Source organism: Chionomys nivalis, chromosome 1 (genome assembly GCF_950005125.1).
Source record: "Chionomys nivalis chromosome 1, mChiNiv1.1, whole genome shotgun sequence".
NCBI classification, from domain to species: domain Eukaryota; kingdom Metazoa; phylum Chordata; class Mammalia; order Rodentia; family Cricetidae; genus Chionomys; species Chionomys nivalis.
In genome coordinates this window covers 162,473,338-162,491,004 of record NC_080086.1, presented here as the reverse complement: position 1 = coordinate 162,491,004, position 17,667 = coordinate 162,473,338, and the positions used below count along the sequence as shown (strand labels likewise).

Genomic DNA, 17,667 nt, shown 5'->3' with positions numbered 1-17,667 from the left:
TAGCAGGCAAGTTCATATTTTTTTAAAGCCTCAGGCAGTAACATCAACAGACCCTTTTTCTTCCTTATTTTCTAACCCAGAAGCTTCTAATTTCTTTCTGTCAAAGAGCCTCCATTTTGCTTCTGAGTATGTCTTCAGGCCCCTTCCTGATATGACTACATTTTGGAGCACCTCTTGTAAATTGTATTTACTATTAGTGCCTAGGAGGTACCTTGCTGTATAGACAGAGCATGGGCTGCCAGTTGATGTACAGTCTGTTTTCTGTAGGTCTCTGGCTCACATCAGACTCTAGCTCCACTAGGTATCTGGAATTTTCTGACACTAGAACAGTTCTTGGGCTCCGTGGTATCAGATCCGAACTCCCTGCTTTGGTTTTGAAGAGTGCTGGTGCATACCGTGCTGCATGTGCATGCTCACAGAGTCTGAGGTCCTTCTGACCTGGCAGCATAACCCTGAGTGTGGGTTTTCATCCTTGCCCTTGGCTACACTGCAGCACTGTCTGGGTTAATCTGCTGGTTCAGGATTGCCGGGTACTCATACAAGAATAACCTTCAGTTTCCCTTGAAGCACCCAGTGAGTCAATTTTCCTGTCCAAACATTTGCCACTTATTTATTAACAAGTATTCATTGAGTTCCCACTGTCTACAAGAGTCTGTGCTGTGGTTTAGCAGGAGTAAATACTAGCAAATTATCATTATCAGAAGGCAAGAGAAGGCAGTTGGAACCAAAAGGCTGAGCCCATGGCGAACCTCAGCACTGTAACTTTCAAAACAGCACCCCATGCTGGGGACTGAGTGTCTGAAACATGGACCTATTAGAAATATCTCACAGTTAAACCATAAATCTGGGGAGAGAGAAAATGACCAAAATCTTGGAGATCTGAAGACAAAATCAAGAAGTATAAAGGAACTTCAAAGGAAATGATGCAATATAAGGAAAACTTAACCCTTTTCCTCAATTATTTCTCCACCAGAGCCTTTACCTTGTCTTTCTTTTCTTTCCTTTTTTATATATCTTTCTTTTATTGAAAACAGATTCTTTCCTCATACAATATATCCTGATTGTAGTTTCCCCTCCCTGTATCCTCCCAGTTCTCCCTACCTCCCCTCTCTTTTCATTGCTCTGTTTCTGTCTCATTAGAAAAGAACAGACCTATAACAGATAACAACAAACATAACAAAATAAAATATAATAAAACAAAGCAAAAACTATCATATTAAAATTGAGCATGGCAACCCAACAGGAGGAAAAAAGTCCAAAGGATAGGCAAAATAGTCAGAGACCCACTTGTTCTCACGTTCAGGAGTTCCATAAAAACACTAAGCTAATAGCTGTGTATATACATACATACACACACACACATATATATATATATATAATATAATATATATACTATAATATGTGTGTGTGTGTGTGTGTATGTATGTATGTATATACAGAGGACCTGGTGCAGACCCATGTAATTGTTGCTTCAGTCTCTGTGAGTTCACCTGTGCCTTGCTCAGTTGATTCAGATGGCCTTGTTCTCCTAGTGTCCTCTTCCCTCCATCTACTCTTCTGGCCTCCTCTTCTCCAGGATTCCCTGAGCTCTGGGGGAAGGATTTGATGGAGACCTCCAGTTTAGACTCTCTTTCCACATCATTTCTGGCGGGGGGGGGGGGGTGAGGTCCCCTGCATCTGTTCCCATCTGCTATAGGAGGAAACCTCTCTGATGTCTGGATAAGGCACTGACTGATCTATGAGTACAGCAGAATATTATTAAGAATCATTTTGTTGATTTTTTTTTTTGAACAGTCATATTTGCTTTTACCCTAGGTCTCTGGGCTATCTAGTCACTGATTTTTTGTTACCCAAGTAGTGTTGGGAGTAGGTTCCTTCTTGTGGAGTGGGCCTAAGATCAAATCAGATAATTTTTGGCTACTCCCACAAGTTCTGTGCCACCATTGCCCTAGGCAGGACAGATTGTAGGTCAAAGGTTTTGCGGCTGGTTGGTGCACGTTTCTCTTTCTGTAGAGTGCACCAAAGAGACTAGAATGTAGAGGTGAGGGCTCTATGTAAGCACTAGCTTGATTTCTCCATGTTCAATGACTTTTGTGGGTGCCAGTAGTAATGGCACCCTACCGTCAGTTTTTAGAGGGCAGCCTTTTGTCTTAGTTTCAGGCTGGGTTTGGGGGGCAGATTTCAATGGGACTCCCTTGGTCAACAACTCAATTGAATGTACCCTGGTCTTACTATTGAAAACCTTGCCTGTCGACAAGAGGTGACCAGTTGAGATTCTATATCTCCCATTGCTAGGAGCCCTCATTAGGGTCACCTTCATAGGTTCTAGGAAGTTTCCACTGCAATAGGTTTCCATCCCACCCCTAAATCTGATTAATTCCAGCCATCTTTCCCACACTTTCTCCCTCCACCCCATCTGCCCCACTCCTATCCCAATCTGCCTTCAGTCTACCCACAAAATCCATTCTAATTACCCCTCCCAGGAAGATCCCTGCATCCCCCCATAGCCCTCCTCTTAACTCAGCCTCTCTGGATCTATGGAATTTAGCTTGATTATCATTAGTTAATGGCTAATATCCCCTTATGAGTGAGTATATACCCTGTTTATCTTTCTGGGTCTGTGTTACCTCACTCAGGATGATATTTTTCTAGTTCCATCCATTTGCCTGAAAATTTCATGTCATTTTTTTCAACAGTTGAGTAATATGCCACTGTGTAAATGTTCTAAAATTACCTTATCCATTCTTCTGTTGAGGGGCATGTAGGTTGTTTCCAGTTTTTGGCTATTATGAATAAAGTCTCAGTAAACATAGTTGAGCAAGTGTCCTTGTGGTAGGATATAGCGTCCAGAGTGGTATAGCTGGGTGTTGAGGTAGATTGAGTCCCCATTCTATGCGGAACTGCTATTTTGATTTCCAAAATGACTCTATGCAGTTCCATCAGCAATGGAGGAATATTTGCCTTGTTCCACATCCTTGCCAGCATGAGCTTCTGTTTTTGATCTTAGCCACTTATCACGTGTGAGATGGAGCCTCAAAGTAGTTTTGATTTGCATTTTCCTGATGGCTAAAAAGGTTGAACATTTCTTTAGTTATTTCCTTAGCAATACGAAGTGTGTATGTGCAGGTATTGAAGACTGGCCTCTGCAGGCAACAGAGCCATGTAATGTGCTCTCATGACACATCTTGGAGAACTTTCTGTAATTAAACACATGACTGCATTCTGATAGAATGTTTTCATTTTTGGAAGTCAAACTGTTGCCTCTTATTTCCATTTGTGATATAATAGAGTATCTGACATTGATATAAAAAATAGGGGACTTAGATAAAATAGTAGTAGAAGCAGCTAAACATCAAATTTAGCTTTGGCAAATGACCTGAGTAGTATCCTTTGGATAAGAAAATACAAGACACGTCTATTTGTTTCCTATTGTTACCTAATAACTTATAATTTAACAAACCATTGATGTTTATCTTACTATTTTATGAGCTAAAGTCCAAGGGTTGATAGGCCTGCCGTTCCTCCTGAGGCTCTCAGGGGAGAAGCTGCTTCCTAACTTTTTTCAGCTTCACAACATTCCTGGGCTCATAGCCCCTTCCATCTTTAAAGCAGCAAGTGACCACCCTCCCAGAGTCACGTGTGTTCTGACCACAGTCAGAAGGCTGCTCTGCCTAACAGACCCGAGGGATAATGCAAGATGTCCTCCCTGTCCTGAAGCCCTCAATTTCCCTGCACTTTCCTGTTGCTATGCGGGGTCACAGATCTTCAGGTTCTGGAGATTGGGCTGTAGGTGTTTCGGGGTCTAGGGTATTGCTCTGTCCACCAGAATGTGGGAATAGGTAGCAGAAGCTTTCCCTCAGAATGTATTTCCCTAATGTGCTTCTTATTTGCTATCAGGTCTTTAAGAAATCTTCACTAAAGGTACCTTTTCCCCCACAAGAACCTACCAATTCAGTTTGGGTCTTAATCTCTAGCAATGCTAATGCTGGGTCTCTTTTGTTTGCTTTGATAGTGATAACCTGCTAAGAAGAGCAGCCTGTCAAGAAGCTCAGGTAATGCCATTTCCTGTGATAAAATTAAGTTGCCCCTTATCTCCGTGGTGCAGGAGAGACAGAATCCAAGGGACTCACATGGGGTCTCGCATCAGTGCAGTTTGACTCTCCCTCCACCTCCAGATGGGTCAGGCTGTCTGCCAGTTCTGAGTAGGATGGGGGAAGTCAGCCGTCTGGTGAAGAGTGGTTCTGACTCCCACCCTTTTACACTTGTTTACTTTGGGATCACCCCCAAGAACACATAACTGGACTGGCTGAAGAGCTGGGAATTGGCGCCTGTTGCAGTTACCCCTGAAGATCTGGCTAAAGCCTGAATCATTCCTGATTGAATCGCCCCCAGGGATAACGGTTCAGAGCAGATGTTACCTCTGAGAGCCAAGTCTTGTTAAAATTGTTTACTCCTCCATTTAAAGCCCATCTCCCTGACATGGCTGATCCATGGCGTCGCATTGCTCTCCAGTTCCTGGGATTCTGCTTTAGCATCGTTTCTCTGACTGTGGCGATGATAGTTGAATTGCAAACCTTTCAGATTTAAGACCCTGGTTTGCTCTGTTCCCAATGTGTAGTTTATACCTTGCAGATGGAGCTGTGACTCAGTGCCTTTTTGTTCTGTGCCATTTAAGCTTATGACGTCAGAAATGTCTAAAGAGATGTCTGAAAGTTAAAATGACGGAGAGAGCACATTTAGTACAAGTGGGTGGCAGACCTCATGTTTGTTTCTGAAGTGTTTTCACTTCAGTAGATACTATTAATAAATCCTTCTTTGGTTCTAAATATGCTCTAAGAATTTGATTTTCTTTCTGCACAGTTAGACCATCTAGTAAAGCTTAGAGTTATTTAAAAATTAATTTAAATAAACTTTAAATTTTCTTTTAAAGATCAGCATGGTAGTTTAAACCTGTAATTCCAGTTTTTTGGAAGTTGAGGCAGGAGGATTGCCATGAGCTTACCTCTTGGGTTATATAACTGTACTATGAGACCCTCTCCCAAAAAATAAGATTTTGGGTTTTTTAATTGACACAATATTTTTATACTTTTTTATGAGTCTCAGTATGATACTCCAGTAATGCATATAATACTTAATGATAAAATCAAGGTAACTATTGACATCAGAAAGAGGGCTAATTTCCAAAGATCTCAAGAAATTGGTCTTCAAAAGAACAAATAATCCAATAAAAAAAATGGGGTACAGAGCTAAACAGAGAACTTTTAACAGAGGAATCTGAAATGGCTAAAAGACGCTTAAGGAAATACTCAACATCCTTAGCCATCATAGAAATGCAAATAAAAACAATCTGAGATTCCATCTTACACCTATAAGAATGGTCAAGATCAAAAACACTGATGAAAACTTATGCTGGAGAGGATGTGGGATAAAGGGAAACACTTTTGCACTGCTGGTAAGAGTGCAAACTCATACAGCTCAATCGTACCACAAGGACATGTGTTCACTATGTTCATAGCATCATTGTCTGTCATATCCAGAACCTGGAAACAACCTAAATGCCCCCTGACTGAAGAATGGATAAGGAAAATGTGGTACATTTACACAATGGAGTACTGCACAGCAGGAAAAAGTAATGACAGCTTTAAATGTGCAGGCAAATGGATGAATCTAGAAAACATCTTATTGAGTAAAGTAACCCAGACCCAAAAGGACAAATATCATATGTACTGACTCATAAGTGGCTTTTAGACATAAGTCAAAGGAAAGCAGCCTACAATTCACAATCTCAGAGAAACTAGACAACAATGAGGACTCTAAGAGAAACATAGGTGGATCTAATCCACATGAGAAGTAGAAAAAGACAAGATCTCCTAATAAATTGGAGAGGGGAGAAGGGAAGGGGAGAGAGGAAGCAAGGCAGCACTCAGACAGACATGATTCTGGAGAGGTAGCTGAGTTCTACATCTGGGTGGACAGACAGTAGGAAGAGAGGATCAGACAATAGAAAGAGATCACCATGCTGGGCCTGGATTGAGCATCTAAAACCTCAAAGCCCACTCCCCCATCAAGGTCACATCTTCAATAATGCCATATCCTATTAGTCTGTGGGGGCCGTTTTCATTCAGTCCACTGCATTCCATGCCCTAGCCTTCATAAGCTTGTAGCTGCATCATAATGCAAAATGCATTTAGTCCAACTTCGAAAGTCCTGTAGTCTATCACAGTCTCAACCATGTTTGAAAGTCCACAGTTCAAAGTCTCTGATACCCATGGCAATCTCTTAACTATATGCCCATGTAAAATCAATTTTTTAAAAAAAATGTAGATTATATACTTGTAACATGCAATGGCACAGGATATACATTACCATTCCAAAATGGAGGAAAGGGAGTATAGTGAGGAAATACGGGACCAAAGCAAGACTGAAAACCAGCTGGTAAACTCCAAACTCCGCATTTCCATGCATAATGCCAAAGTGCTCTTCAGCTCTTTTCAGCTTTGTTGACTCTATCACATTGTTTTTTCTTGGGCTGGTTCTGCTTCCTGTTAGCAACTTTCTTGGCAGGTATCTTACAGCTCTGGCATCTCCAACACTTGGGGTTTCCAAGGCAATCCTGGCTTCACTTTTACAGCTTCACACAATGGCCTTTCTAGACTTCCATATAGGGATACCCTGGCATGCCTGGCTTCAGCACCTTTCCTTAATTGAGAAGGGTCTTCTATGCTTAACTCTAAAACCAGAACTATGTGACCAAAGCTGCCAAGTTCAAACAAATATCCCCTTTGTTCAAATACATTTTCACCAGCTTTCAGTTTTCAATAGTTTCCTTCACTATCTAAGTTTACTGTTCTGGAACTTACTCTGTATACCAGGCTGGCTTTGGACTCTTAAACCCATCTGCCTCTGCTTCCCCAGTATTAGGATTAAAGGTGTGTGCCACCACACCTGACCCTAAGCTTTTCTTTAATTCCTTTTCACTGTTCACATGTTGGAAGCTTAGCTAGGTGGGGTCTTGTTCTGAAGTTACCACTCCCTGTATTCCATTAAGCATCAGGCTTTTCTTTTTTTATCTGTTTACATGTCCTGGTGCTGCTTTTCTCCTTCAACTTCACATTTTGTATTTTTTCTTGCTTAACTTACTCCTTTTCATTATAGATCTACATAAGACTAGCCGCTAATAGCCACACAACATGGTTAATGCTAATTTGTTTGGAAATGTCCTCTGCCAAACTGTTAATCCATCATAATTCTTTAATTTAGCCTCAAACAGAGTTTTTGGTCAAGGGCAGAAAACAGCCACATTCTTCACCAAAATATCACAAAACAATTTCTAGGCCACATACTAAAATTCTTCTCCTCTGAAACCTCTTGAGCAGCCCCCATAGTTCAAATCACCCTCAGCACCATTGTCTTTCATTCTTCTACTAGCATGGCCCATTAAGCCCCACTTAAAATGTCCAGTCACTTTTCTAGTCAAAGTCCAAAAGTGTTCCATATTCCTCAAGGCAAAAATATTCTCAGGCTGATCACAGGAATACCCCACTCCTGGTACCAACTTCTGTCTTAGGGTTTCTATTGCTGTAAAGAGATATCATAACCAAGATAACACTTATAAAGGAAAACATTTAATTGAAGCTGGCTTATATAATGCCTCTTCCTGTGAGTCTATGGGGGCAATTTTCATTCAGACCACCATAGCTGGGTTAGTTGCTTTTTTCCTGCTGGAATTCTAGAATGGAGTGTAATGGAACAAAATGATATTTGGGATTTAGCAGCAAAATGTCAAGGTCTGAGTAAGAGTAAAAAGATAACAGAAATGATGATGGGCCAGGTAGTTTTTTGTAAAGAAAATATCTTTTTGGAGAATTTGGAAAGTGTGTGTGTGTGGGGTGGGGGGGGGGCGGCATGTGCATGTCTGTGCACTTATGTCTCTGTGAGCCAGAGGTTATCATTTATATGTCATCCTCAATTTTTTTTTTTTGATTCATTGTTACTGAACTCGGAGCTTGCTGTTCCAGCCAGACCCGCTGCCCCTAGGACCTGCCTGTTCACCTCCCAGCACTGGGGCTGTAGACTACATTGACACTCTCCACTTTCTACCTGGATGCTGGGGTTGAGCTCAGTTCCTTAGGCTTGCACAACAAGCGCTTTATTCTTCCTTTACCCCTGAGCCCTCTCCTCAGCTCAGAGGGTGTTTATTTAGAAGCAAGAATGGACAACCAGGAAGGCGGTAGATTTGGAATGAGTTATTTAGCACAGTATCTTTGTATAACTTTTTTCTCTAATCTTTACTTTTTAGTTCTCTTCTAGAATTCTGCTGCCATAGCCCCGATTTGTTTCTTCTTCTCCCCTCTTCCCTCTTCCCCTCCTGAGACAGGGTTTCTTTGTGTATCAGCCTGGCTGTCCTGGAACTCAGTTTGTAGTCTGCGCTCATCTTGAACTCACAGATATCCACCTGCCTCTGCCTCCCAAGTGCTGGGATTCAAGGCGTGCGCCACCACCGCCCAGCTCAAGTTTCTGCTCTTCCTGTCGTTCTTCTCCCCAGCTCTCCACTCCAGACAGCACAGGCGGAGCTCCCATCCTGTTGCCAGTTTGAATGCTCACATTTACTTCTCTGCTTCTTGATTCCACTCAGCCTTAGAGCCAGTGGAGTAGAAAAGACTTGAGTAATGGGTTCCTTTTGTGTATACAGATGTGAAAATTCACTGGTAACATAGATTTGACAGGGGTGGGGGAGGATAAGTTTCAGTAGTGAACTGGAAGAGAAAGGATTGTCCACTGAAAACTGAAGCCACGTGGGTTAAACTTCCCTTCTCATAGCCTGTGGCCTTGCATGTTGTATGCTTATAATAAAGTCAGCAATATTTTCTAGAAGATACTGCCTCTGGTAAGTGAAGCAAGGTTTTATCCTAACGTAAAATGGCTTATTGTCACTGAATAGCAGGTCCCTGTGTTACGTTGCCTGTGGTGGTTCTGTTATGGAGATCATGAATGAGCTTTTGTTCTTTGGCCAGAAGTAAATTCTTTGGGGATGAAAAAAATGTATGTGATAATTAATACATGATAATTATTCAGCTATTCAGCTGAATAAAGGGCATTTAATTGAAAACTCCTCTTTTCCCTTGCAGGTGTTTGGCAACCAGCTCATTCCTCCCAATGCACAAGTGAAGAAAGCCACAGTCTTTCTCAATCCTGCGGCCTGTAAAGGGTATTTCAGCTTGTGACTTTCTGTACTCAGTGTTTCTAAAGACAAAAGATAAAATTCCCACACAGGCAGGTGGTTAGGCTGTGTAGGACCGGAATGACTGGGACCAATACTCCACAGCCACAGGGGTTATTCTCAAAGTGGAAGGAACAGGTTCCTGTGAGGTAACTGTAGGTGAACTGACCTTCAACAAACACCAAGGCTTTGTGTCAGCTTGGGAGTGATCCTCTTGGGAGTGATTGTCGCCCTGCTTTACTAATTATGTCAGGCTGTCACCGTAGACAAAGATGTACAGAGATGACCAAGAGCACTGTGGGCTCAGGAGGACAGTGTGCTCTTTCCAGAAAAGGGAATCCTCAGCTGGTTCTGGAGGAGCTTGTTCATTATTCCCAAACGAGGATGCGGCTTATAGGGCAGTGACAGAGAGAAGAATGACCGTGTTCCTCAGTAACTGATGCACAAAGGAATTGTGTGGAGGGAATTAAGTGTGAGGAAAGCTGGGCTTTTGTTTACAAAGCTGTCTTTCTTGGTCGTATGTATTCGTTGAAATGGAGGGGTACTATGAAGGCAAGGATAGGGTGTAGAAGAATCATAGTGATTATAAGTGAGGGGAAAATCCAAAACAGAAAAAAGAAAGCATACAGTGTTAGTTAGGCGGTTGGAGAGATCAATACAAAGACACTGACCATTTTGAAAAACAGCAATTTAAGATTTATATTAAAAAATAGAATGAAAGAATTGAAGAGGAAAAAATGATGCCTATTATTTTTCCAGTGTCTAGATCAGCTATGCTTTCTGAGTCTTGAGTAATTTGTGAATATTTATTAGGTTGGATGCTCTAAAATTGAAGTCACATGACATTGGTCATGAGTAGTTGGGGTCGGGTTTTAAATGTCCAGGCAAATGTCTTGTCTGGAGCAAAAAGAAGCAGGGGCCCCAAAGTCAGTTTGGGGGATATGTATGATCTTTTGGGGAAGCTTGAGCTTGACTCCACACTAAGTGGTGTATTCACCCATTCTGTAAGTTGTGCCTGATTAAGCAGATTAACCTTGATTAATAGACTACTGCTAGGCTTGGTTCAGGCCTCTCCCCTTCTTCATAAACACCAGGTTTTACATTAGTAATAAATCATATTGCTAGGTCCTTAAACAGCAGAGCCGAAATACCCAGTCCATCAGTCACTGTGACTTGGTGAAGGAAGCAGAGAGCTCAGTGTGTGTGTGTGTGTGTGTGTGTGTAGGCATGTGTGTGCCTGTGTGTGTGTTGTTCTGCTTCTAAAATATTCTGAGTTACTCAGCCACCTAAATCCTCAGTTTACTTAGCTATAAAACTAAACAACAAAAGAGACACAAAACCAAATACAGACTGTAAGAACTAGGATGTAGAACACAGATGTCTTTTTTATTGTGTTAAGTGGGATGGTGCTTCTGAGGGTTAATTGTTTATAGAAAGTCCTGGGGACTGGCTGCTGCTGTCAGTGTCTGGCTGGGTTCAGAATGTTCTCCACCTTGCACTCTCACTTCTCCCAAGATTTCTTCCACGGCCCCTTCACCTCCTTTAAAGGTAGCTGTCTGTTGTGCTTGTCCTTTAGAAACCTTCAGTTTCTGGTGACAGAGTTTTGGCAGTTTCCTGAAGATAGAATTGACTATTGTAAGTTCTTCCTTCCTTAGAAGTGGGATTTTTGTTGTTTGGTTTTTTCTGCTGTTTTGTTTTTTTCCCCAGGCCACATTATTTTATATTTACAAACTTAATTTTTAAAGATATATTTATATATTTATTTATGTATATGACAGCTCGAATGACTTTATGCCAGAAGAGGACATCAGATCTCATTATAGATGATTGTGAGCCACCATGTGGTTGCTGGGAATTGAACTCAGGACCTCTGGAAGAGCAGCCAGTACTCTTAAACATTGAGCCATCTCTCCAGCCCGACAAACTTAATTTTTTATAGATGATTTAGGTCCCTCTTACATTTTATATATAACTACATGAACATAAACATACGTGTGTTCATGTGTGTGTTTATGTGTGTGTTTGCATGCATACGTGTGGGCACATGTGTGCACATGTTTATAGAGGCCTGAGGTTGATGTGGGGACCGTCTTCAGTTGCTCTTCCATTTTATTCATTGAGGCAAAATCTCTCAATCAAACTCAGAGCTTGCCAATATGTCTGCTGTGGGGATCCCAGCCCTGTCTTCAGAGGCCTGGCTGCCATCACACCCACTGGGCACTTATGTGAGTTTTGGGATCAGAACTCCAGGTCTTTACACTTGAGCTTGTTCAGGCAGCCTTAGCTATTGAGCCTTCGCTCCAGCCCCAATTTACATTTTCAAAGTTAAAGCAGATCCTTGTTTGCAAGTATAATGCTTATAAGGGCAGGTTAAGATGCTGCCACAGATGACCTTTTCTGAGTGCATTTCTTCCTATAACAAGGTAGATCCCCACGTGCATGTAGGACACAGTTGCTCTGAAACTCTCCAGCTCCTTTTGCTTCAAAGCTTTTACTATTTAATGGCACAGTTTTTGTCATCATGTCCACGCACTAACACAATGTATAATTTATTGCACAGCTATCTTGTTCTGTAGGACTGGTTTAAAACTTCAGGAGAACCTTAAGAAATAAGATAACTGTGTGTTTAGTGTTAATAAATAATACATTAAAGAGTAATTATCTTGTGTCGGTCTGAGTCTAGAAATTGCTGTAAGTACATAAAGTTTTTATTCATGCTTGGTGCTAGTGCACCCTTAATTATATAATAAATAATGTATTTCTTACTGGCAACATGTGTTTTTCAATCGGAAGAAAAGTCTTTGCTTATTTTAGAGGTTTTCTGAACCTGTGACCTCATGTAAACATGTAATAAACAGCAGATGTTCGAGTCCCTTTTCTGGAGCTCATAGCGACTACAGATTTGGTGTGATTGATCTGACAGATTGAGACCATCAGAGTTCTGCTTTTAGGAGATGGTCTGATCCACTCCCCGCTGTTCTGTTCTTATCATTCCAGCAGTAAAGGCATCGCTCATAATGTCCCCAGCTTCTCCTTTTGTTATGGTGCAGAAGGGGTGGAGGGGAAAGAGGGGACTCATTTCCATGTAGCTTCTGATAATTATTCAGGCACCAGGAAAGGTGGCAAATATTGAACTTGCTTTTGTTCCCACTTAGAGCCTTGATGGTTCTTGTGGAATCTTGTGCAATCTTTTCTGTTTCCATTGAAGTTGCTGATAATCTTCCTTTTGTGTGCAATTTGTGGTTCGAGCTTTCAGTAAAGATGGCGAATTTGTTCTGTGTTCAGCCCTTAAGTTCTCATATAAATATCCTTAAGAAAGGTAAGGTATACATCACTCGTTTTTAAGGAAACTGTTTTAGGAAAAGAGCTAAGTAGGTAGTAGTGAGATGTTTTAATACTGTGTGCGTGTGTGATAGTTGAAAATACCAGGGTAAAAGACAGGCCAACTAGTTGATATATTTTGACATTTATTTGATTTAAACTCTACCCTCATGCAAAGAGACGTTCTGCTACTTCTGCCTTTGAGCCCTAGACTGTTTCTGAATCTTGACCTGGATTGGACAAGATTGTACTAATGGAATGATGCTCATGAGAAATGCACAAAGCCGTCCAAGGCTGCTTAATGATTCCTCTAATTATAAGATATTACAGTCAGTACGATATCACAATCATGTTTGCCTTTCCTCAGAATTCACCTGCCTACATGTGGAGATTTATTCAGATTTTATTCTTACACTAATTCACCAGATACTTAGTAAATACCTTTGAATATCCCCTTCTAGAAGTTGGAGGATTCAAGAATTACTAAGGACTGGTATCTGTTTTTGCAAGTTTCTTATCTTGTGCTAAAGACAGTTTGAAAGCTGTCCTCATCATGCATTGAAAGCATTGTTGATGGAGAGATGTATCAAGTGCTAGAGGAACAGAGATGGCTTCTGTGCTCAGAAGATGTAGACCAGCTCCTTGTTAGTCATCCATCCTAAGGGATACCTTTGATGCTTCTTTTCCTAGCAAAAACTCAGCTGTCATGGAAAAAACTCTTTATCTTTCTTGATTTGGGATGACCCGTAGTGTTACACTTTAAGAATGGTGTGTCTCTTCCCAGAAGAGCAAGCTGATTAGTAAAGGGTTAAGTGAGTCTGTTTTGTTGTTCTCGGCCCTATCAATAATGTTGCAGTAAATACCTCTATTCCCTTTATTAGAGTATGTATGGTCAACTGCAGGAGAGCGCATGTGCTCTGAGAGCCAGGTCTGCAGGCCAGCTCTATGTCTGTCCATTCTGTTCCTCTGCTGGGCCTGCCATGGGAGTTCTGAGGGGGTCAGGCTTTGTTGTTTGACTGTTGATTGCTTAGAGAATGTAGCATCCCAAATGTATACAAGCTGATTGTATGAGACAAGGGACAATCTGTCTTTCTACCTATGGTAACTCACTGTTCAACTGCCTATTCTTGAACAAATCAAGTCTGTGTTCTCTAGGGCACATGGTTAAATTTTATTCTCAGCTGTAGAATGTGTATTAAATAATTGTGGTTTTCCCCCCTCTTTGTCTACAGCAAAGCCAGAACTCTATTTGAGAAAAATGCTGCCCCAATTTTACACCTGTCTGGCATGGATGTGACTGTTGTCAAGGTGAGAATGCCTCTCAAGTCTTTATTTGCACAAGGCCACCACTTCTCATGTATCCTTTGCTCTTACCTTCCAAACAGAACTCAGTTCTTCGTTTAAGACAAGAAGAAAAGCAATGTAATGTCTTGTTTTACTAATTACTCAAAGAAGCTTTGTTTTCTCCTGACTTTGTCTGCTTTTCATTTCAGCACAGGCTCACATGAGTGTGTGGAATACAACTCACATGGGTGTGTGGAGCACGTGCTCACATGGGTGTGTGGGGACCCTATACTTTTCATCTGAGAGGCAGCAGGTGGAGTTATCTCTTAGTTGTCAGAGTCTGTTCCCCAAAATACAAAGCCTTACAGCTTAACTGGTTTAATTTCTTCGTAGTTCCACTAGCAGGTAAACATTTTCCTCCTTGTAACGAATTATTAGTGACTGGGAATTTTAAAAAGTAAATCATTAGAGTTTTGAGATTTTAGGTATAAAGAAAAAAAAAAGGCAACGTGACTTAGGAGAAATTGTAAATTTTAGATACTGTCTCAGGTTTCCATTATGGTAAACTTCAAATGGCGTTTGTGTTTGTATGTGTGTGTGTGTGGGGGGGGGGAGTACATTTATTCAAAACTACCTTTCTGTTATTTTTAATTAAGGAGAATTGTTTCTATGTTTACGCATTGCACATATACTCGTATCTATAGGAGGTATTTTGGTGAACTTCAGGTGGCATATATATGCCTGTGTGCGGTGAGCATTTAGTCCAAACCAGCCTTCTGCTATATTTATTTTAATTAATTAAAGAGAATTGTGTGTACGTATGTACACTGCATACACGCCTAGTATCTACAGAAGCCAGAAGAGGATGTTGTGTTCCCTGGAACTGGAGCTATAGACAGTTGTGAGCCACCCTGTGGGCGCTGGGACTCAAACCAGATCTGCGGGAAGAGCAGCAAGTGCACTTTACTGCTGAGCCATCTCGTCAGCCCCTGCCCCTCCAGTGTTTCAACCTGGGTTTATTTCTTCTTAAACTATGTTTGAAATTAATAAAATTGCATCATTTCTTCCTTCCATTTCCTCCCTCTAGACCCTCTCATATATCCCTCCTTGCTAAAGTACTGTTTTTAATAATACTTTATTGATACTTTGAGAGTTTCATATAATGTATTTTGATAATTCTTATCCCCTACTACTTCCCCGCCTCATCTCAGATCTGTCCCTCAATTGTACCTCCTAGATCTCCAATCCCTTCTTTTTTATGTCTTTAAAAAAAATAATTCAGTAGCTGGGTGGTGGTGGTGCATTTCTTTAATCCCAGCACTCGGGAGGCAGAGACAGGCGGATCTCTATAAGTTCGAGGCCAGCCTGGTCTACAAGAGCTAGTTCCAGGACAGGCTCCAAAGCTGCAGAGAAACCCTCTCTCGAAAAAAAAACAAAATAGTAATAATAATAATAATTCGGTGGATTGTTTGCTATCTTCCATTGGAGTGTAGTGGACCTACCAGGGACCACCCCTTAATGACAACTTATCTCTTCCTTCCTGAGAAGCCACCAGTTAGCACTAGCTCCTTAATTATTGGTGACAACTCCTACGCCCCTCCTTCTCCATCCTAGAGTGTTGACTGGACTGATAGTAATCTATTCCTAAATTACACTTGGAGTGTCTCTTAGCGATTAGAAGGTCATGTCCTGTAATTGGCCATGCAGTTTTGAATTCTCTTTTCTAACTTGTCAGGCTTGATCTTGCAGTTGTTTGCCTTTGGGGTTAGGGGAAAGGACAAACCATTTTCATGAGCATCTATAACGTGCCGCAGTCTAGGGATGAGAGCCCTGAGGGCGATGCTCTAAGACCAATAGTAGTTCCTTATCCTTTGCTGAAACTCTCGGGTAAACTCTGGGCCTGGAGCTTTGCTGAGGGGAGATACCGCATGGCTTTCTGAATAGTACAGCAAGTGCGGAAGTTCTGTTTCTCTTGGGCAGTGTACATTCTTCAGGGAATTCGTTCCTCTTCCTTGGTCTTCAAATCAGTTGTCATCCAGTTGTCCGTAATGTGCTCCTGTCATCTCTTAACTTTCTGTGGCTGTGTGGTGTCCACTTCACCCCCCACCTTAGCTGCGCCTGCTCTGTAGTCTCCAAGATGGTTTTCAGTTTAGTTAGTTCCTGCTCAAGACCCAGTTTGCCTGTTGATCTTCTCACTGACAAGGTTGGTTCATTTCTGTCTTTCTTTAAAAATTATTTCCTTCAGTTATGTTTGTTTGTATGTATGTATTTAGTTTTTCTGTTCCCTGTTGTGTCGCTCTCATTGGTTGATTTTATCCCTCCCCCCCCGTATGTATTTAAAGCTCTAAACTCTGTTGCTTCACTTGTGTATCCATGACCTGTGACCTCTGACACAGTTCTTTCATTATCATTTCTAACTATATTCTCGTTTCCATCAATATTCTCGTTTCCATCATGATTTTTATTTGGCCTATGAGCTATTTAATTTCTAGATCTAAGTTTTTCTGGGTATCATTTTGTCAGTGATTTCTGAATTAACTGCATTGTTGTCAAAGATGTATTCTGTATAAGTTCAGGATCTTAAAGCTTATTGGGATTCGTGTTTGTGTCTGTTTTTATGAGTGTTCTGTGCATGCCTAAGATTAATCCATATCAACTGATAAATTGTGTTCTGTTTATGACCTGCATCCAAGTCTGTTCACTGTGTACTGCAAACTTTTCTTCCCCCCCTTTTTAATTTTTTTAATTTTGTTTTTGTTGATAATAACAACTTTAAGCTATCCTGTGACAGAGTTGCACATCTCCTAGCGTGATTGTGCGTTTGCCCATTTCTATAGACAGTTTTGTCTGCTTTTATGTTTATATCTTGAGATGATTAACTCTCAAGGAATAAACACAAGACAGTTTAAAGACAATTTGGTCCATAAACGTTTGTTATAATGTTGGTACATTTTGCATGTGGACCTCAGCCTTTAGTGACTGAGCCCTCTCTCCTGCCCAACTGCATATATGTGTAAACCCATTTCTCTGCTAGCTGTGCATTAATACCCAGCGCCTTAGCTCAGATATTGATTTCCTGATCAGGATCTTGTTGGTCAACAGTCGGTGTTAGTCTCCTCAGGAATCCTTAGTGGATTGGGTAGAGCATACTTTTGATGGCCCCACTCACATGTTAGGTTGAGGTGACTGTTGTGTGGCCCATGTCTCCACCAACCATCTTCACAGAGTAGCTGCGTTCTCTGATGTAAATAAAACACTGTCACGTTTTTTCCCTAAACATTTGAATGTATATGTTTTAACAAGGAAGAACAGTTTCCTTCGTACCTATAATGACATCTTCAGACCAATCAAATTTAAAAATTTCTCAATACGAAAAGCCTATGATTTTTCTAATTTAAGATACTCAGGAATTACATATAAAAACTATTATACGACTTATCTAACATATTCAGAAAATAGATATTAGAAATTTTAATCTTAGTAGAAATATTAATATTTTCTTATAGTTTAGTTGAAAATATTAGTTTTTGAAAGGCTGATTTCTTATCTTTTATATTAAATTTTATTTGGAAAAATTTTGGATATGCGAAACAAGTTACAAAAACAATACATAACTACTTCATCCAGACTACTAACATTTTACTGTGTTTGTGCATAATTTCTCTTGACATAAATGTACGTGTAGGAGTTCTATGTGGAGCTCATGGATGATGTCTAAGGTTTACTATTGCTGTGAGGAGACACCGTGACCAAGGCAACTCTTATAAAGAAAACATTAGTTGAGGGTGGCTCACTTACAGTTTCAGAGGTTCGGTCCATTATGATCATGAAGGGAAGCATGG

The 17,667-nt window shown here is 40.9% G+C and overlaps 1 protein-coding gene across 1 annotated transcript in view; it reads left to right on the top strand.

The window, feature by feature from the left end:
• The window catches only part of Agk (acylglycerol kinase), a 75,414-nt gene that overhangs the window by 22,407 nt on the left and 35,340 nt on the right, over positions 1–17,667 (top strand). The window contains exons 3-5 of the mRNA XM_057779297.1: positions 4,013–4,052; positions 9,129–9,208; positions 13,774–13,849. Of these exons, the coding sequence (XP_057635280.1) occupies positions 4,013–4,052; positions 9,129–9,208; positions 13,774–13,849 (196 nt within the window). The remainder of the gene's footprint in view (positions 1–4,012; positions 4,053–9,128; positions 9,209–13,773; positions 13,850–17,667) is intronic.